This window comes from Tamandua tetradactyla, chromosome 3 (genome assembly GCF_023851605.1).
Source record: "Tamandua tetradactyla isolate mTamTet1 chromosome 3, mTamTet1.pri, whole genome shotgun sequence".
Taxonomy (NCBI): domain Eukaryota; kingdom Metazoa; phylum Chordata; class Mammalia; order Pilosa; family Myrmecophagidae; genus Tamandua; species Tamandua tetradactyla.
The window spans coordinates 40,755,941-40,777,758 of NC_135329.1; the positions used below are offsets into that span (position 1 = coordinate 40,755,941).

The 21,818-nt window shown below is 36.5% G+C and overlaps 1 protein-coding gene across 1 annotated transcript in view; it reads right to left on the reverse strand.

Moving 5' to 3' along the window:
• Positions 1-8,088: 8,088 nt before the first annotated feature.
• Positions 8,089-21,818, reverse strand: part of DLGAP2 (DLG associated protein 2) — a 1,049,558-nt gene continuing 1,035,828 nt past the window's right edge. Inside the window, exons 14-16 of the mRNA XM_077153013.1 lie at positions 16,313-16,404; positions 11,022-11,174; positions 8,089-8,307 (exon numbers count right to left, since the gene is read on the reverse strand). Of these exons, the coding sequence (XP_077009128.1) occupies positions 8,089-8,307; positions 11,022-11,174; positions 16,313-16,404 (464 nt within the window). The remainder of the gene's footprint in view (positions 8,308-11,021; positions 11,175-16,312; positions 16,405-21,818) is intronic.

Sequence of the window (21,818 nt, forward strand, 5' to 3'; positions counted from 1 at the left end):
TTTTTTAAAAAAGAACTTTGTCCATGGTTCCTTGGGGGATCAGAGGAAGACTCAAAAAAGAAGCTACCATTAGTGAAGTTGCTACCATCAGTGAAGTAGCAAGGAACAGAGACCATTCTAACTTAGGGCAGTAAGAATGGTTGGCAGTAGGCAAGAGAAGGTGGTGCAGGTACAAGAAACCAAGTAGACAGTAAGAGAGCAATTGCCTGACCAGAAGCAATGCCACAAATTGTTTCTGGGCAATTCAGGACCCTATGGTAGCTGCAGCAACATTTTTCTTCCACGCAAGGTCTAGATATGAAGTTGAAAAGACGACATCCAAGCATGTCTTACTTGAGGCTGTATCTGTAGAGTCACCATAATCATCTGACATGTCCTTTTTTGTTGCAACTCAAAAGAGTCTAAAACAACCATTAACTAGATACTGTAGTATTTATTAATTTTAAGCTGATTTTAATCTATGCCATTTTTGCATACATATTAAATCTCTAGTCTTAATGAATGTCCATTTTCTTTTTCTTTTCTTTTTGACATGGGCAGGCTCTGGGAATCGAACCCGGATCTTGGGCCTGGCAGGTGAGAACTCTGTCACTGAGCTACTGTTGCTCACTGCATTTGCTTTTAATATAGAGAGAAATTGAGGATATTTTGACAATGGAACATATAATGGAGGAAGAGTATCATTGTCTTCTGCATAAAATTCTTTGGTTTAACATGATTTTTCTGAATTTAAAAATAACACAAGAATTCATTCCAATGAAAAGTAAACATTCCTTTTCTCAAAAAATTTAATTGCAGAACTATTTACAGAAGATGAACAATGAACATCAGCAATACAGAAATCATTTGAAAGAGGCATTATCATAGAAGAGTTATGGAGCAAAGGATGAGCACATTTTTCTTATAATCAGCAGAGAGTGAAAAAAAAAGAGTCATTTTTAAAAACTCAAATAAAGCAATCCTTAAATGTCTTAAAGTAATGACCAACATTCTGATAAGAAGTTATTAACAAGAAGCAAGGGATTGTGGTGATGAATAGCATACTGTACATTCAGAGTAGGTATCCTGCATGCTACTAAATAGAATTTATCAAAAGAACCATAAAAGCATGAGAAAGAGAATTACATAAAATAGTTTAATTCTAGTGAAGTGTAACTTTGTACAGATGTTGAATATTTGGCACTCTGTTCACCCTCATTGTTGATATGATTTCATATGTATATATATTTATATATATATATATTTATATGCTTTTTGTTTTAACTTTAACTAAACAGCTAGTTTCCTGGATCTAACATTCCTTAAATTTCTACAGGAGGCATTTATTTTAGTCCTTAGGCCACACCTGGATATTTTGGCATGTGTATGGAGAGTGGGTATTTGACTTATTTCTCTATACAGGAAGAACTTGTACAGAGGATAGTGGCTTATCATTTGGAAATAAGAGTTCAAAAGTAGCATAGGTCTTACTACTTGTCAGGGGAAATCTTTTTGACACCAGCAAATCAGTTATAAAGTGGAGTGAGAGAGACATACGTGCTGAGCCCTTTTAGAGTGATATGATCATATTATTTAAATGATTGGGCTGGGTTATGGTGGTGAGTTAGGGGGTTGATCAAAGAATGAATAAGCGGCATCTATAAGGTAACACACACAACCTTAGAGCTTCCGTCACATTTATCAACAGACAGACATAAATCAATATACCCTCTATGGAGACCATAGTCCATTTGAAAGAGATAAATCTGTATTTAAAGAAACTTCGTATAAATCTTTGTCTTTCACTATCTTCTCTCCTTCATTGAGAATAGGAAAGATTGGACTCACAGGTCTTTCAGGTTTGGAATAAGCACCAATGATGAAGAGTCACATAAAATCTAAGAAAGTAGGGAGGTAAATCTCTGTTACCTTAGTTATCCTATGTACAAAATCTTTTAAAAAGTATTTTTTATAGTAAGTAACTAACATTTCCTCTGCAAAGAAGTCATCATTCAAGTGTTTAAATTGAAACTTGAAATAATTTCTTTTAACGCTGGATAAAAACACCAGTCTCAGGACAGCAATTCATAAAATTATAGACATTTTCAACGTTGCAAGGGTGAAAAGATGGTTATTTCTCAAAGCATTCCCATGCATCACTTCCATATTCTCTGAAGTGTGAAATAGAATAATTACAAAAAGTTGGAATTAGAGGGGGTAGCCTTCACAAACCTTTAGCAATTTTACTCTGTATGTCTGATTTCATTTCTGTTTTTCCCCCATATGCTCAGTTTTCTGTTTCCAAATTATATTTTTCTTCATAACTTTTATGTTTTGTTAAATATCTCTTCATTTCATTTCAGACTCGGCTGAGTTTAAATTATGGTTTAAGTGATGGTGAAAACATTGCCTAATTCTGGTTGGTGCCTTATTCTTTGTTCATGGAAACATCCTACGAACACTTGAAATCAAATGCAGAAGAAAAGGAGAAAGACTTTTGGAGTTATTTGGCCATTTTTAAACCTTTAAGAAGCCAAGGCAGCATTCCAAAGAAAATGTCACTACATTTGGTATGTTCTAATTATTTTTGAGATATTTATGACCTGACTTGACTTCTGCAAGTGTCCCACCCAGTTGGGATGACAGCATTCAGGACAGGACTATAACACTGAATTTGGCACATAATACTTAAGAACTTACACTTTTGCCACCTGTTCTCAAAAAACTCAAGGGACTTTAGAGTCAATGAGTCATTAACTCTTACAATATGTCTGTGCACGAGATAAAGGACAGAAATTATAATCCCCACTTCATAGATGAGAAAACTGAGACATGAAATTAAGATGAGTTGCCGACTGATGTATAATTAAAAACCCAGGTTGCTTGGTTAACCAGCTAGCTAGAGATTTCTGGCAAGTCTTCATTCATTTCTAAAACATTCAGCAGTCACTCATGCTAAAGGGCAGATAGCCTAAAGGATAAAAGGGTATGCTTTTCTTTAGCGCACTGTTTCACTGACCACAATTTTATTGCAATTATGAGCAGTAATAAAAGTGACAAGACAGACCTCTTGCTGTGAAGGCACCAGAATCCACTTGACCTTATGCAATGTGTTTTATGTCAGCTAGTGAAGGGATGTTAAATGAAAAAAAATTCATTGCTCCAGTCCATATAGTTGAAGATGCTTACTAATCAGCAACTGATATTGATTATATTCCTGATCCCTTAAGCTAGGGGTTTCCAATTATTTTCACGTTTTAGAACCCTGCATTTGGCAAAAACTTACAAAGAAGTATAAACAAATACATAGACAAAAACAAAAGAGAAGCCTCAAGAAGTTCCAAGGAGCATGATTTGAAAACCGCTGTTTTAAACAACCTTAGTATGTTAAATTTGCAGAGAAAAAAAAATCGAAGTTAAAGCATTGAGAAGAAGATGGTTGAGAGGTGAAAACACACATTAAATGTGTAGAATTTAGTAATTTAGGCCCATGTTTTAGAACTTGCTTCTAAGCTTGTAGGTAGGGATTTTCCATATTTCACAAGTGGGGGACAAAGCCAGTATCTAGAGGCATTCCCAAACTAGTGCTGTTGGGACAACATGTCCACATTCAAGTTGGAACATATCTGCTCTTAGAGGTATTCTGCTGCCACAACAAGATTCATGGAAATCTCCAGTATTATAAGCAACAATAGTGGTGACTATGGTCAGCCTAAGGAAACACATATTCCTAAGTCAATGCTAGACATGGTGCATGGGCCATGTCTATTTGAATGGTTCGTTTGAATGGTCCATTTGAATGGTCTAGGTGACCTTTCAAAATTTGGAACAAGGCTGAGTGATAGTCCTAGTAAAAAGCAGCTCACACATCAGTTGTAGACCCTTCAAAATGGTCCACTGGCCTCTAAATTCTAAGTGCTAGATGAGGCCTGGCTTGAATTTGATTGAGTTACTCCCAATAGAAATAGACATTCAGGTGAAAACAATTATCCATCACTCCCACTCCTTATTCTCCACCAAAAGGTTTGGCCAAACCAGAAAGCTAAAGAGAGCATGTTTCATAGTCATTGTAGTCACTTTGACCAAATGTCTGCAATACTGCTTTATAGTCCAATGAAATTTCACCCTGGATTGAGGGGGGTGTGGTTATAGGACCTAACAAATACAGAGCATATTTTAATTAAAGTGATGGAAACAATGGCTGCTTAATATGATACTGAGAAAGGCAAAAATCAAGACAGGGCAAATGGGGACAGATGCTCCAAAAGTAATTATCAAAACCCATGCAGTTGGGCGGGCCGCGGTGGCTCAGCGGGCAAGAGTGCTTGCCTGCCGTGCCGGAGGACCCCGGTTCGATTCCCGGCCCCAGCCCATGTAAAAAACAAACAAACAAACAAAATATAATAAAACAAGAAAATGTTTAAAAATGTTTCCCTTCCTTCCTTCCATCCTTCCTTCCTTCTCTGTCTTTCCTTCCTTTAAAAAAAAAAAAAAAAAAAAAAAAAAAAAAACCCATGCAGTTGTGTGCTTTGGAATTTTGTTGTCTTCTGATATAAATTTGGCTACTTCCATAGGTGCCAGCAAGGAGGAGGTTCCTTCCACTTCACAAATCACTGATTTAGTGGCTTTTTTTTTTTTTGAGAGACACTAAATTTGTTTTTTTCTAACAATGCACTTCTATTTAATTGTAAGTCTTTAGAATTGATCTTGAGTTGAAAATATCAACAACAGTTACATTTAAACAAAAACATTTTTTTGGTGTCATACAACCATTCACTTTTTTTTTTACATACCATTCTAGGATGGTTATATAAATTTGCTGAGCAAAAAAATGATAACAATTGTCACTGATTGCAATCACTTTTACATTAAATCAACAATAGCATATGAGGATATATGAGATGAATTACATTGAACACTCTCCTGCTGACAAGTGGCATTCTCTTTTTCTGGGTTTTGTTAAATTGTAGAATCCCATTTATGATACTTGTGTTTTGTTTCGGAAAGTTAACTGAAGTCCTCAGCACAGCAATAGTAACTTGTTGGCTATGAGGAAAATGATTTCTAAAGTAATATTTGAGTTTTAACAATTATTGCCTGTATCTTTAGGAAATATAGGCATGTTGTTATAAAGGGAATTGTTCTTTCTTTCACAGTAATGTTCACAGAACACTGTGTATTATTATTCTCAACCATATTCTAGAAACTTAAATTTACGTATAATCTCTTATAAAATTATATTCTACATAAGGTGATATGATCACACTATAGCACACTACAGTTCTATATTATATATCTGGTAGAAATGACAGGAATAAATTAGCTTGATTAACTAACACAAGTATTATAAACAGTTTTATTTTTCTTTGCATGTACAATACATAAACATGGCTTATTTTCGGCTTTTCATGATAGAATGTCACCTGCATGAGAAATGAATATATTGCACTTAATCATGAAACATAAAAATGTAACATCCCATCGTATCTAGCAGTAGGCCTCTGTTCCACTATTAAATAATCTTCTTTGGAACACAGTAGACCAAACGGGCTATGTACACATTCACCCACTTTGAATCAATAGTGTTGTAAAATTTAATTGTAGTTCAGTTATCTTGGAACGATTTAGGCCAAAACTTCTGGGAATTGTGAGATAAAAATAAGTATATAAAACACGAAAAATTAATCCATATCTGGTGAATACTTTCATTCAAGTAAGAATAACAGAATCTTGGGATCTAAGATAAATAATTGTTTAATTTTTATCATTTGTTTTTATATGTTTTGTATAAGTTCAAGGAAATTAAATAAAACACACCAGCTGCCAATAGATATACATGTGTGAGTAGGTTGGCGTGCATGTATGCATTTTACATTTCCTTTAACGAGGGAATATACACTCACTTTGCTTTTCGTAGTTATTTCTAAATAGCAGTTCATCTTAAATAATACATCATTTTTAATGTCTAAAATGCCAATACTTGCAAATACAATTTTAAACATATTATAGCGAATATAGGAAGATGCATCATTATTGTACACTACTCAGGATTTAGCTTTTTTCTTTAGGTAGAAAAAATGCTTTGAACACTCCAGGGAAACAGGATTCATTTATAGAAGAATATTTCAGGGATTTTTTTTTTTTTTTTTTTGCATTTTTCAAGGTTTTTACATTCATACTGATTTTTGCTTCCAAATATATTTTAAGGCTGTTTGGTAAAATGTTTACCCGACATGAGGCTCAATTTACAGGGTTTTGTTCTTACAGGGAATTCTTAACTACTCAGCTTTAAAAAAGTAAAACTTTGAAGCTAGACATGCTTTAATATCAACTGTGCTCCCAGTAAACCCCATGCTTAGTGGAATGTAGATGAGGAAAAGGGAAAACTGCATTCTTAAAGAATGCCCCCACTGCGTAACTACCTTACTGTACGCTCTTGACAGTGTAACAGGTAGCAGAGTGAGCTGGGTATATTTTAAAGTGCGACTCAAGATGAGAAAACAAAGTGCTGTAGGATAATGGAAAGCTGTTCTGCCTATGGCTAAGTACATGGTATGCTTTAAAGCAGGGAAATGGAAGACATGGTAGTTTGGTGGAAACTTCCATCTTTAATTGCAGTCCTGCCTTTACCACGAGTAACAGTGAGAAAGATTAGGAATGAATAGATACATTTATAGGTTGTTCATTTGAAGATGGGTCTGGACAGCACACTTCTTTTCCAGAAGTGCTGTTGAAATAATGATTACTGAATCTAAATTTGATTTTAGGAATGTAAAGCCTTTCAATTAGAGTAGTTCCTATTTTTCTCTGGTGCCAATCAGTGTCATGAAAACAGATTATTTTTCTTAAATTCTACAGCTGGAAATCACAATATGTGACCATTTTTCTTCAGGTCTAAAACAAGCAAGAAATATATTCTTGGTTTTAGCAATACTGCATAGGACAAAAGAATTCTGGAAAAATACAAATGTAAACTACATTTCATCTTTACCATATAATTGAATTATACTTACCACTCACATTCATATTTCTTAAACTTTATACAATATCACAACTGTCATTTTAAACAAGCAAACTTTTTTTTAAGGATACCCTGGAAAGTCAACTGATAGAGCAGTCTGAGAATATATATATATATATACATTTATATATATATATATATATGTATAAATATAAATCACACATAGCATAAATGGTGAACTTCAAGGAAAAAAAGTATGTAAGTTTTAAAGTTAAAAAGGAATTAAAAAGTACGAGTATTTCATAGAAGTAAGGACTTTCTTTTTTTCTCTTTATAGTCCTGCTATAGAATTAGCCTTTTTAAGACTTCAATTTCTTTCCATCCATCACTCCTTTGTATGAAAATTCAGCTTATTTTTGTGTGTTGATTCTGTGCTGGCTATTTTTAATGGGTTTAGACTTGTAATCTCCTGGGTTTTTTGAGAACCATATGGTAGGAAGTTTTAGTAGTTGAAGAGATCACTTTTCATTATCATATACTTGACATAATAAGCCTCAAGTTTCTGGAGTGACAAAGAGTATTAGAATAGCAGGTAGGTGGGCAGATGAATCAACAGGATTCAGGGAAAAGCAACCAGAGATTAAAGGGAGAAATGGATTCTTTCTTTCCTGCACTTCCAGTTGTAGCACCTTCCACTTGGGTTATCTAATGCCTCTGGTGAATGGTGAGATGCACCCATTTATAGTTATTTGTTATTCTTATTTAGAATTATCACACAATTTAGAAAAATATAAATAACAAAATGTAAGTTGGGTTCCATCTCAAGAGGTGTTTCTTGTTATCCTCTGAGATTCAGGTGGATAAGTTAGGTCTCATCAAGCCTATCCATCATAACCGATTGTAAGTCAGACCATCAGTTTAAAAAACAACAAAAAAAAGGAGGTCAATCTTGCAATGAGCTCAGCAAAGGAAAGAAATCAAAAGCATTCCACTGTGTTTATGGCACAAAGAACACAAGAGCGAGGGTGTATTCAATGGAGAAAATGAGACAAAAATTACCAGGTAGATGACAAACTGTACAAGCATTTTGCTAAAAAGAAGAAGAAGAAGAAGAAGAAGAAAAAGGTAAGTGTTGCAGCATTCTGTCCTTAAAGCCGCGTCTGGGCTTCGGGGATGTAGATCTCAATGCTGTCAGCACGCTCCGTGGCTGAATTCTGTCGAAAGGAGGCAGCCCTCTTAGCGGCCATGAGCCGTCTTCGAGCTTCTTGACGCTGTCTGTCAGGCAGGTCTAGGGACTTTTCTCTCGTAATAGGAAATTTCCCTTTTGGGGGCTTCTTTGGTATTGGAGGGGGGACCTTTCTCTCTTCCTGAAAAGTATCAAAAGTCAGAATTGTTGAGTAGAATGAGAATGCTTACCTGTATATTATCTTACTTGCGTTGGAGTATGTGGTATGTCCTTTCTCACTGCCCATCTCACTATGGCTCTATTCATCTCAGTTTCTCTGGTGTCTGATTGCTATAATGACACACGTGCCTTTTGTATAGTATGCACTTTTTGTAAGCTCCCTCAAATTCTTCCGTGGGAGTGCATAAGTAAGTTATGCATAGGAACACGTGACATCTTCTCAGTCTTTGAGCTATATTTATTTTGGTGCTAGATTAACACTTACCCTTCTTCCTAGATTTTCCAAATCACCATATAATCTCTGGGCATTGGAAAATATCCATGATGCCAAACCCATGAGCACTACAGGGAATTTTGGAAGATGTCATTTGAGACCCCTGCCATCAGCTGGGTCTCCTCTTGCCAAAGAACACAAAGAACACAAGAACATTTATGAAAACCATCCTATGTGGGTGAGTCCCAGGTAACTTCTCTATTTTGACCTAAAACTCCTTGATGTTGACAATATATATATATATATAGTGATTTTTCACTTATTCAGTGAAAAGAAGCAAATAATTATTTTGCTATGAGCTAAATGTTTTCAAGTAAGTTGCATCAAATTACATGTATACCTTTTGCAATAAGACACCTTTCACAATTCTACCGTAATGCAATATATGATGCTTGTAAAGTTCTGGTGAATGGGCTGGATCCAAAATTGTGTTGTTTTATTTAACACTGTTACAAAATAATGAAGTTGGTCCTACCTACTGATTCTACTCCCATAATGGACTTTTGACAGGAACTATGAATAGCCAATTATTTCTTTCCCAGGACCTGAACCCTTTTCTTCTTCTAAGCAGGTTTTTGGGGGAAAACAAATACAACTTTTGGTTTTTCTCCCTTTAGCCTCCACAACAAATCCAAAGAGGGCCAGATTTGCTTGGACATTTTGGGAAAAAAAGTAGACGTACAAGTCAAGGGTGAACAAATGTGGTAATAACCTCTGTAGTATAAACTGCTTTGAGAAGAAGATTAAAGGGGCAGCAAAATAATTATTTTACTGGTGTCTTAGGGTCTGAAATGGTTCCCATGGCTTATTTCAAAATGAATTCGCTTTGAAAAACTGACTTCTGACTTTTTGGCATGCGTCTAAAACAATGGAGTACTTAATTCATTACAGCGTTTAGCTATTTTCATAGTTAAGCAGATGGTTGTATTTATCTCTTTCCTCTTCTCTTGGTAGTCTTTGGAATATGGGAAAGTAAGACATATTTATTAAAATGTCTTGTGAGGGTCCATCTTTAAAAGAGGTTTAAAAGCCTTAAGACATACCGCAGTAGAAGTGGATTTGATCTGGTGGCTTTGCCTGTCTACAGAGTAGAGCTCTCCGAATGTGTTCAGAAGAACAGAGACTTTTCTTTAGGACACTTAACCTCAGTCACGTGAAAGAGCTGCATGTCTTCTGGACTAGGGGTGCTATATCCTCAACAAGAACTCATTTTTGCTTGAAGTTTCATTTTCTATGTATAGCTTAGGGAGAGGGCTTATATCAACAGTTAATTATTCAGGAATGGAAAACAGGAAGGATTATTGCATATATTTCGTCTAATTTAGTAAGTTCTATTTTAGTATTCAGTTAAGAATAACTTTTTCATTTTGAATTATTATGTATCATCTTCACTTGAAAACTATGCCATAGACAACTGGACTTGCTTATGTACCATTTATATCTTATGCAAAACACATACCTTTTCATGGCTCCCTCCCTCCATTATCTGTGATAAAAGGGATTATTTTTTTTCACCTAGCTCTATCCTGGAACTTCACCAAGGCAGTCAATGGACACTTGGAGGAGAAAAGTAGATGGTGATGACCTACATTTGTCTTTCATTCTAATTATATAAATATACATCCTCAGCTGTATATTAAACACAACTTCCCCAAAGTATGTTGGATTAATTTTTCTTTATTGTTATTTTAAGTTATTATGCTTGTCTAGAAAAATCAGGTTTTGAGTACTCATAACTTCTCTAAAATGTGTTACAAATCAAGGTATTATTGCTAGTGCAGACTTATATATTAGCTCTATTGAAGATGGTACCTTAAGGGAAGAAGTTAAATCACAGGGTTAAAATTCATTGGAAATTCTCAGCATTTTTTTAAGGAGCAAGACTGCCACATTTATAGGAAGTTTCATTACCAAACTGCTCAGTAAGATTTAAAATGTCTTCAACTGCAACCATAAAATTAGAGTGTTTATTTGAATAGGAGGTAGTCATTGTAACCTGACTTAAAATCTCTCCTATAAAAAATAATTTCAATACAAAAAAAAAGTTTTGATGCAACAATTCAGAGGATAGATCTCTATATGGAAGGAGACTACAGCTACAGATTTAAATGTGTTTTTTTGGCTAATGTCTCCTTGAATTGTCTACGTATGAGAGATGCAGAAAAGGAGACACTGCTATTGAATATATATGTCAGATGACTCCAATTCAACCCAGTCAATACACACACACATACATAGACACACCTAGATACATGAAAATTACATCCTGTATTGCTAGCCAAAGACTGGGAAACACATTATAATTTAGTATTGGAAACAGACCACTTGTGCAATTTGATTAGCTGCTAGGATGCCAATGAATAGCAGTGTGGAAGGAAATCACATTGTATGGGTACAATTACCTTTCTTTCAGGTGACTCTATTATTTTCCAGTCATTGAGCTTCAGCTGGTGCAGTTCATCAAACTTCATGCTGACATCCTCAATGGAGAGCTGCAGCATGTCCCAGTAGCCAGCGAGGTCCTGGGAGGTCGGCCTTGGCATGGCGCTGGGGTCCTGAAAACACACATTCAGAATTTAGACCCGTGAAGACTTCCTGCTCAAGAGCATCTGGGAGAGTCTGATTTTTCCCACGTGTTCCTTTTAAAGAGTAGTATTAGAAACAAGCCTGACTAATTCAAATACTGATGCAAATATTTGCGAAGGCCCACGATGGTTCAATAACAGTTTACCTTAGTACGAGTATTTGGTGACAGTTAAAAAATAGCTAGTATGTTTGTTCATTGTTTCAGTTTGAAAATGCTTTCTCAGAACCTATGAATGCCTGCAAATATTAACATTTTAAAATACTGGACAGCTTATAAAATAAACAAGACTCCAATTTTTTAGGCTACCTGTTGAACTAGTCAGAAAACAGAACACTCATGAGTTTACAGTGGTATTGCTGGAGGCAGTGGTGGGAATAGGCTCGGCAACAATTCTATTTCTCTGCTTGTTCTCTAATTTTAGTTCTATCTGATTCTGAAGATCAAGGATTCCTTACAAAGGGGATGCATATTTAGTTTCCTGCCATGTACAGGGAGGACAGGTAAGTAAATCCCGTGAAGAAACAAAATGATCAAACTGACAGGTTCCTCACACTTCGAAGATAGAGGTCATACTACAGAACTACAAACCGTGAGCCTGTGGGCTGAATCTGGTCCAAAAATGTCTTTGGTTTCTCCCACACTGGAAACTGGGTGACTTCACTGAGATGGGAGCACCTGGCAGGGTGGGCTCTTGTGCCCACAGTGTAACAATGTGCTGCCTGAGTAGCCACCCCCTCCACCCCCAGGGGGCACGAGCACTTTCATACACCGCAGTCCCCCCCCCCCCACTTCCTGTTGTCTTACATAGGTTTGCCTCACTCTTTTGCTTTACATGCCTGGGCCTTGCAGGCGTGTGAGTTTGCAACCTCTGGATTAAAGGTACAGATTTTCCGAATGCGCTTTTCTTGATTCAGAGGGAGGCTCTCTCAGATTGGTAAATTTAAACCATCAGAAAAAATCACTGGTGAGTAAATATTTATCTGAGTTTGCTTAAAATGTACAATCTTAGTTTACCCATAAGTTGTTCACATCAAGTATAAAATGAGCTTGTATACAGTTTCGTTTAAAATTCCTTTAATCTTATTTGGCATCAGTATAAAAGTAATCTTTTTTTTGAAGTGTATTCAATACAAAAAAATTTTCTTTGCACCTACTATACATCCAGCATTATTCACTGGCACTGAGGGACAGAGGGGAGTAGGAAGGGGTGAGGATGGGGAAGGAATCATAAAGAACAAGACTGTAGAAGGATTAAAATTGCATCCTATCATATGTAAAGGATGAGACCAGATGGGAACCTACACTGACAGTAAAGTCAGATGGTAAAAATCGTTGCCTGGTGTACTTATAACTTTCACAAAATGTCCTCTAGATTTTCTCATCCAAAGTGAAGTTCTGAAAATTGCCAAATTGCCATTCCAGAGCTGTTTCTGTTTGAAGCCTAGTCTCCTTGTTTTGATCCACAAGAGGGCAACCTCTTCCTGCTCAAATAGCTCTGCAGCCTGCTACCTCAAGGTACTGTGAATGTTTTATTTAATGAGGCGCGCTCGGAATGTCGGAGCAGTTTTAACCTGCACTGAAGAGAGACAACTGGGCACTGAGGGTTTTTCCTTACTGGTATTAAGCCTGAATGCAGCCTTTGGTTGTGAAGAAAACAAAACAAAACAAAACATCTTGCAATTAGGTCTGCAGTCTCCACTGATGACAGAACAAGAGATCTAATGAGCCTAAACTGTCAGAGGAAAGGGTTAGGTCAGGTGTAGGGAAGACTTTTTTCACACTAAAAGAAATTGTTAAATATTAATTTGAATTTCAAAGGGAGGTTTTGGATGTCTTCCTTCTGGAAGGGACTTCACAACCACAGCTAACTTTGTCTCATCTTTTGGGCTCAGGCATGATGGTGCTGAAATATGTCAGAAGGACGCAGGACAGGTTCTCCTCTCAAAGACCCATGATTGATTATTGTGCTTGTGGTTATGTCTTCAAACAGAAAACAAAAAGAAGCATTCTCAGTAGCTAGCATCAATGCTCGAATCCCTCCACTAGGCTGACAGAACAATTGTCTTTTGGAGCCATCTCAAACAGAGGTTTTGTCTGAATGGGTAGAATTGTCATGATTTAGTTTCATGTGTTCGATTCTTTTTTTAGTGTGTGTGTGTGTGTGTGTGTGTGTGTGTGTGTGTTATATTTGTATAACTCAGATAACCTGATATGTTTATAAATGCTTTTAAAAAATGTTAGTGGTTGTGCCATGCCATGCCTTCTCTCTCAGCAAAGCCATATGGCATTATATTTCTTGATTAAATTAGCCCTTTAAATTTCACGTGTATCCCTGACTCCAACATCCAGGTTCAATGTGATGTGAAATTTGGTGCTCACATATTCTATTGCACGGTATTTCTCTGTGTGTCAATGGTGTACTGAGACGTGTTGAGAAACCAGTGCTCGTGCACACATGTAACCTGGGGAGCTTGTTAAATTCAGATAGACATTCAGTAGGTCTGAATGAGATTCTGCATTGTGAACAAGCTAGTCCAAAAAAACCCACAGATTGAGCAAGAAGGTATCAAGTGATACATTTCGGGGGAATTCTTTTTAGTATTATGTGCATACTGATAACGTAACATATCACCTATTCATTCTTACCTTTAGGAACTTCTGCTTTGTGTGGTTTACCTTAAGTGTCCTGGTGGGGTTCTAATTTTGCAGGGCTTGAATTTCTAGTCTTTCTAGAATTTGCATTTTCTAGACTCATTCCTGTGACTTAAAACAGTACCCACCTAAAACCTCCAGCAACTATCAGTGCTTCTTCAAACTGTGGACAATGCGGCTTTGATGAGCAAAACATCTTATATTTTCAGCATTTCTTTACTGTCTGGGTAAGTCTGAGACAGTCTCCCCACCACCACCCCCACGCCTCCCCAGCAAATGCTACAGAGTTTTTTTTGTTCTAATCCTGGTGGGAAGCCAAAAGAAAAGTAAGTAGCTAAGCTAAATATTTCAAAACTCAAAAGGATTTTTTTAAGGTTATCAATAAAATGTAATCTGAAGTTCATAAAAGGCTTAAAAATATTAGGATAAGTAATTCTTAGGTTTAATATTACCTCCTTCTGGGAGAGGGAAAATCAACATTATTTAGGCTTGCATAGTATGCTGATGCTTATATGTATGATGCTTTCGATTCTGAGATCTAAAAGGACAGTGACTATCTACGCTGACCAGACTTTGGATAATATAGTACAGAGCTCTGTAAGAGCCCACACCAATGATCTACTTAAAGATAATTTAAGAGATGTTATGGAAGAGGCCAGAACATTTATAGTTTATATGATAATTCAAGGTTTATACAGCTATATGCTTGTTTGTTTTTTCCCCAAGGAATACAAAACCTTCTTTCTCCCACTCTTTAAATGACTGTAACTTTATTTCATTGGTGACATGTTGGTAATGCTTCAGAAGTTATGATGAACTTTAATGGGGTTAAATGGAAAACACTAGGAGAAAACGTAGTATCTAATGCTACTAAGTAAAGTAGATGATTGGCAATTCTGATATTTTGGAGGTTTTTTTTTTTTTGACACATAAGAGCATTCCATATATTCACATCTCCTCGTGAATCAAAGAGCAAAACAAAACACCACCAAAACACTGAGCATCACTGCTATAAGAGGCCTATCAGAGGTCTCTGTATTTTGCTGAAAATGTTTGGTCTGGGAAAAATCAATATGTGGTCTGTAAATTTGTATTTTCTAGACTCATTCCTGTGACTTAAAACAGTACCTACCTAAAACCTCCAGCAACTATCAGTGCTTCTTTAAACTGTGGACAATGCTTCTTTAAATTGTGGACAATTTGAATACTATGAAGTTATTTCTCTAAATACAATGATAAAATTGAGTGAATGATGTAAATTTTCGTGGGGAATATATATAAAATGAAAACTATATATAAATATATATGCACAACTACACATAATGTTATATATACATAGTGTTACATATGTATATAATATTTATGCAATATGTTACATATATGATTTTTCTTTTTCTTTGATTGCCAGGAAGATCAAAATCGAATTTAATGCAAACTTGTGTTAACTAATATCAGGTTCACGGTATATTCATTTCACTCTGGATTGTAAAATTTAAAGCCTTTAAGCTTAAAGCATTTCTAACATTTCTTCTTAATCTCTTTAAATGCAGTTTGCATGTTTTTATTTTAAGTCTCCTCAGATCATTTTCTTTATAAGTGACTGTGCTGGTTTGAAGCTACACCCCAGAAAAGCCATGTTCTTTTAACCCATTCTTATGAGTGTAGACACATTGTGGGTGGGATCTTTTGATTAAGTTTTTCCAGCGCCTTCCAGGTTGGTCTTAATCCCTTACTGGAGTCCTTTGTGAAGAGGATCAAAGAGCAAAAGCCCAGAGATGTTAGGAAGAAACACCCGAGAGATGTGAGAAAAGGACCCATAGGAACTGAGAGAGAAAACCCCTGAAACCAGAAGCTGAGCCCAGGAGAGAAGAATGAGCTGACTCTTGCCAGGCGCCTTCCCATGTGACAGAGGAACCTCTGATGCCAGCAGCCTTTCCTCAGAGAAGGTATCCTCTTGTTGATATCTTAATTTGGACATTTTCACAGTCTTAGAATTGTAACTTGTAGCTTAATAAATCCCCAATGTTAAAAGCCAACCTGCTTCTGGCATATTTTATTCTGGCAGCTTTAGCAAACTGAGACAGAATAGCCATAATTACAATTAATTTTCCAATCCCCTTTTAACATTCTCTGGAGAATATCTAGTTTCAGAGCTACAAACTCAAACCACACTTCTGTAAATTTTCCTCTTCCTTCCCAGTTTCTGCTCCCTCTTCCATCAAAATGCCACCCTCTCTTGCAGTCTCCCCACCTTGGTTGTACTTTGAGATGAGAGCCCTGAAACCCAACTATCCCCAAAGCCGGGGAGTACCCTTTATTGTAAATCCATTAAATATTCTTCCAACTTACAGGCACTTTTTAACAATTTAAAGAAAAAAAAAAGGTGAGAATGTACAGAACAGATATTCATCACCTTGTTTATAAAGAACTAAGATTATCTGAGGATTCACTTACCATATTCTGTTGGCAAAGCCAATAAAATTGCTGGAATTTCTGGGACATAAGAAGCTGAGCACTCCCAACAGCACTCCTGATTTTACCAAGAACTGGAAAAAAAAAAGGTTTAAACAGTGCCAATTAAAAAACAAAAGCAAAAAAGCATCTCACAAAGGGAATAAATTACAAAGAGCAAAAGCTATTATTTCTCTTGACTGGTAATTAAAACTTTAAAATTATTTTGAGGAAAGTGTCACACAATTAAATTTTTCTTTTATCTGCTCCATTTTTAATTCACAAGGGAAAATCCAAGGCAGACTAAAAGTCAATGAGAAGGATATCCTGGGGTACTGGGAAAAATTGAGTTTAGAGAGATGTTATATACTCCAAGAAGTTTTTCTTGCTAGAGCATGAACATTGTTTTACTGCTGATATTAAGATGAGCTAGAAGATAAGAAAGCATGCAAGGATAAAAAAGAAATTTAGTGTGTCTTATTTTCTTATTAATTTCAAAAGATGTTCATTAACTCTATTAAGATGTTACTGGCTTAATCTTTAGAAAAACACATTGATATCTGTTATCTCATTTAAATCAATTAAATAACCTTTAGTGAGCCATGGGCAATTATATCATAGCAATTGCTATGAAATATATTTTATATACAAAGAAATGGAGTGATGCAGAAAAATGTCACACATTATAATAATGGCACAATTCAGAAGAGCCTCTACTCTCTTCTTTTCCAGGTTTGTGCTCCTTCCAATGCAAGGAATCCCCACCAGCACCACCAACCTGCTGATCCTTTGGGAGTCAACAAAAAAGTCACAATTACCACATTACATCGACACTACATTAGACTTGCCAGACAATTGATTTATTAGAAATATTTGTAATAACAACATTACACTTTGAAGTATGCTACGAGTAAGAACATCACTGGTTTAATGAGGCATGAAGACTCTGTGTTATCTAAAAATTATTCCTAAATTGTCTGATGCTATTTAGTTAAATGGCAGTTTTTATAAAAGGGAATAATTTAGTTGTATCATTGGAAGGGATTTAACAAATTAAAGAAAGATAGTTGGGACCACTTCTGGACTTAGACCGGGCAAATAAAAGACTTTGTGCAAGAAATGTTTAGGAAAAACACAACTACTATGTCCAAGCACCTCCTTACTTTCACATCTTTCCCTTTTTCCCTTCTCTTATGCCCAATTCTTAGTCTAGTCTAAGTAGAATCAACATTTTGGAAATAAATCCCAACTCACATATTCCTCAAAACTACTTAGGCATCGATTGGAATACTTTTCTTACTAGTATGTATAGTCGGGGCCCATTTCTCTGTTAAGTTTCATTTGCCCAAGCAAAATTCCAAAGTCATTCCACAGAGTTTACACAGCACCATTATCTGGCTTCTCTGTAATGGTTCACTGTTGTGGGGAGCAGAGAGAGCTGGGCCAAGTTTCAGGGAGTCAAGCTGTAGTAAGCTGTACAAAATTAACAATGGATTTGGAAGGATGAGGGGCAGTCCAGGACTTCGTGATGAGACGACCTGCTAGGAACATGACAGTGGTCTAGACCAGGAGGAGACAGAGGCTCCACATTTTAGGACAGGGAAGCCTCCTGTTCTCTTCTCATCTGCTTCACACTCAGCTCTGGGAAGATGTGTGTAGACCGGATAGGAATGATTTCTAGGAGGTTTGTGGACTTAATATTGTCATTATGGCTAAGAGCTTTTCTTTGATAAAATCTTTCTAGAGTTCTTTATTGAGTGACTTAAGGGTGGTGGTGTCAGAAGATGTCATTTGCTCCAATATATTTGAACTAATACATGGGACAGGAACTTGTTAGCTGATGGGAACTCTTCTAAAATAATAGTGCTGCCTACATGATAGGGTCTAGTTGATACAAATAGTTCATCCATCATGGTTCAGTTTATACCAGGGTCTCAATTTAGTCACTGTGCCAGTTTGAAGCTTTTGTGTACTCCAGCAAGACCATGTTCTTTAGCCTTGATTCAATGTGGATGGGTGAGATCTTTTTGATTGCTTCCATGAAGATGTGACAGACCCAATTGTAGGTCGTACCTTTCGATTAGGTGGTTTCCGTGGAGATGTGTTTCTACCTGTTCTGGGTGGGGTTGCTTACTGGAGCCCCTTAAGAGGGAACCATTTTGGAAAAGACTCAGAGCCAACAAACCCCACACAGCCAGAGATCTATGGAGATGCAGAAGGAAAATGCTCTCGGGGAAGCCTTGCTATGTGGCTTCTCAGCTGAGAGAGAAGTTCCAGATGGCACCAGCTTTTCTTGAGTGAAGGTAACCTCTTGTTGGTGTTTTAATCGGGACATTTTCACAGCCTTAGAGCTGTAAACTTGCAACTTAATAAATTCCCTTTTTAAAAGCTGTCTGTTTCTGGTATATTGCATTCCAGCTGCTTTAACAAACTAAAACAGTCACCTTTCAGTCCAGTGACTCTAAGGGTGGGTACCCTCATTCCTTTCTTTTCCTTACTTCCCTCCCTTTTCCTATAACATCATCTGCTTCTAATATGCAGAAGTGGCTTATTTCCAACTGCTCATTTCCCCCCCCCCTTTTTTTGGCTCACCGTCTAAGACTATTTGCAAAGCACAGATAACTACACCAAATACTATAAAAGTCAAAACATTGATAGTTTATTAGTTCAGCCCATTTTCCTAGGCTTTCATTTGGAGAAAGCCATGGCAAGTTTTTATTTGTCAAAATCATATGCAAAATGGGTAAGGAAAAGGGGCAAATTTAGCCTAGAGATCCGTCCCTTATGAAAGCAGTGGAGAGATATCCATTACCATTGACATAATAGTTATGTAAAGATTTATGTACTTTAAAGGTTTAATATTTACATATTCAAGGTCGTATCTAGAGAAGTATAGGTTATTAGAGCTTCAAGAGACCTTAAAGATTCGCATGTGATTTACCTGGGAAACTTGTTAAATCCAGATTCTGATTCAGTGAGTCTGGTGGGGTCTGAGATCCTGCATTTTCTTCTGAGCTCAGAGGTGATGCCCATGGCCATTGCCCACAGCTGAGTGTCAGAGCCCTCGGAGCTCATTCAGGAGGCTCAAATTGATGTCCAGAGAAGTAAATGCAATTTCTTTCCTTTTCCTCCCCCCTACAATGGCTATTTCCCCAAATATTAATCATTTTAACAGCTAGTTTCAAGGCTAATTATTCGTGAGTCTCATTCAACATGTGTGAGAAACTGGTGTCAGCGGTCCAAGCTAAGGCCATTGCTTTATTCTTTCTCCTTAGTCTTACTTTAGGGAAAAAGTAACCACAGACTATTAGAAAAGACCTTAATATCCATATAATGAAATGCTCAGGGGCTATTGAAAATGATGTTCTAGAAATGAATTTATTCATATGAAACATTTTTTAAAGACGTTGTGATATAAAAGAAGACAATTACAACTTTTTTTTAAAAATAAGGGTCTGACAATATATAGACGCCTTGTTAAAAAATGATTTGCTTCTGAATAGGACAAAGGACTTAAAAAAATTCTTCCTTTCGTTTGTATTTTCTGAAATGAACCTATACTGTTCTCTAAACTTTTGTGATGAAAACTTTGAGACACAGAAAATTTGAAAGAAAAAGAAAAGTGTAACACCTTTATCCCTACCACCTAGATTCGGCAGTTGTTAACATTTTGCTACGTATGTGTGTTGTTTTTTTCTGAACCATGTGAGAGTTGGCGCCTGCCTGACATGTCACTTGCCCCCTAGGACAGCATTCTGCATGATCCCATTGCTCTTATCATTCCTAAGAAATGAGAAAAATCCCCTAATAACATCTAATTCCAGGTGGCTTCCAGGGTATTATAACAAGTACAAAATAGACAACTTATAAAACAAAGTGAATAATCTGGATAAAACTTTAGTATTCTTTCCATCTTAAAAAAAAAAGGAAGCGTGGTCGGTTGCAATGCATCTCAACATCTGGGCCACTGTGTCTTTAACAGATCCATGTCAAGAGGTTCTCACCTTTTCCCCACCACCAATCCTACCCACACCCCACTGCAGCCCACGCACCTCTGATCTCAACTGTCATCCAGCCAGGAGTGGGGAAGGTAGGGGTGGAAGGTTAAGATGCAGGAAGGAATTAGAAGACAATTGAGGATGGTAGAAGATGGAGTTCTAAAAGATATGATTCAGGTTTGTTCTTTTGATGTACAGTGTAAGGAGAGACTGGCTGGGGGGCAGGCAGAGCAGGAAGGCATCACGTAGGCAGCGGGATTTGAACAGGATCATAAGAGGGGTGAAAATATTTCTTATTTCAACTTTCATTTTTTTTTGGCCTGGGCAGGTTCTGGGAATTGAGCCGGGTCTCTGGCATGGCAGGTGAGAATTCTGCCCCAGAGCCACCATTGCCCTTACCTTATTAACATTTTAAAAGTCAAACAACACATTTCTGCACCATGGTCTCATTGATATGGGGTGGAGGAATTATCTTTGGTTTCAAAGTGTTGCAATTTTATTTGTAAATCCCTATAACCTGCATGACTGATGAAAACATTTAGAGACTCGTTTTAATCAAGCTGTCACTGCAAATTTATATAGAAGATTAATAAATGCACTCCTTTTTACTGATTCTATGCTTCCTCAGATTGTCATCAAAAAGTCAACATGAAAAAAAGTTAATGTCTTATGAAATTTGAAGTTTTAATCCCCAATTTTCATATTCCCCTTAAAATGTAATTTAACTGAAGTACTGATATTAAAAACTTCAATTTATGATCTTTAGCACACCACTAACAGATGGACAATATATTGATATTGATTTAATTTAGTCGAGAATTATTAAAAAGATAATGAATTGAATATTGCTATGAAGAGTTTTGATGAACGTCAAAGGGTACAGCTAATGACAGGATAGCTACTGGCAGAATTTTGCTGTTTGGCGAATGGAAATAACCCTGTCTAATACCTATAATGTGAATAGCTTCCAATAATTGCAAAGAACTTGAAGTGAAAATTCAATTTATTCTCTTCCACTATACTTTTTAAATTTTGTTATAGTTTGGACACCTTTTCCTTCAAGAGCTGCAGATAAGGACTAACGCTCATCAGAATGCAAATTTACAAAGAACCTGACATAACCCTGGTTTTTGGTGTACAAAGAAATTTGATTAATTTGCTTTGTTCCTTTGTTTATTTATTTTTTACATCTTCTATAATTTCCAATTCTACTTAAATTCACTATGAAGTGCCAGGGCAAAATTTACATTATTCTTTTTCTCAAAGATTTGAAGTGGGTTTAGTAGAATTTGCAGGAAGTTTGAAATTATCACTTGAATATTTATTACCTCTCTGATCTCTTGGGATTCCTCTGTGGCTAACTTTGTAGAGCAGACAGGAGGCAGGGTGGGCTGGGAATTGGATGGAATCACTACTTTAACAAATCCCCTTTCAAGAGTTCAAGCCTAATTATTTTCCATGTTTATTGAGCACACATTTATCTTACGCTCTAATGTTCTCATTGCCATTTA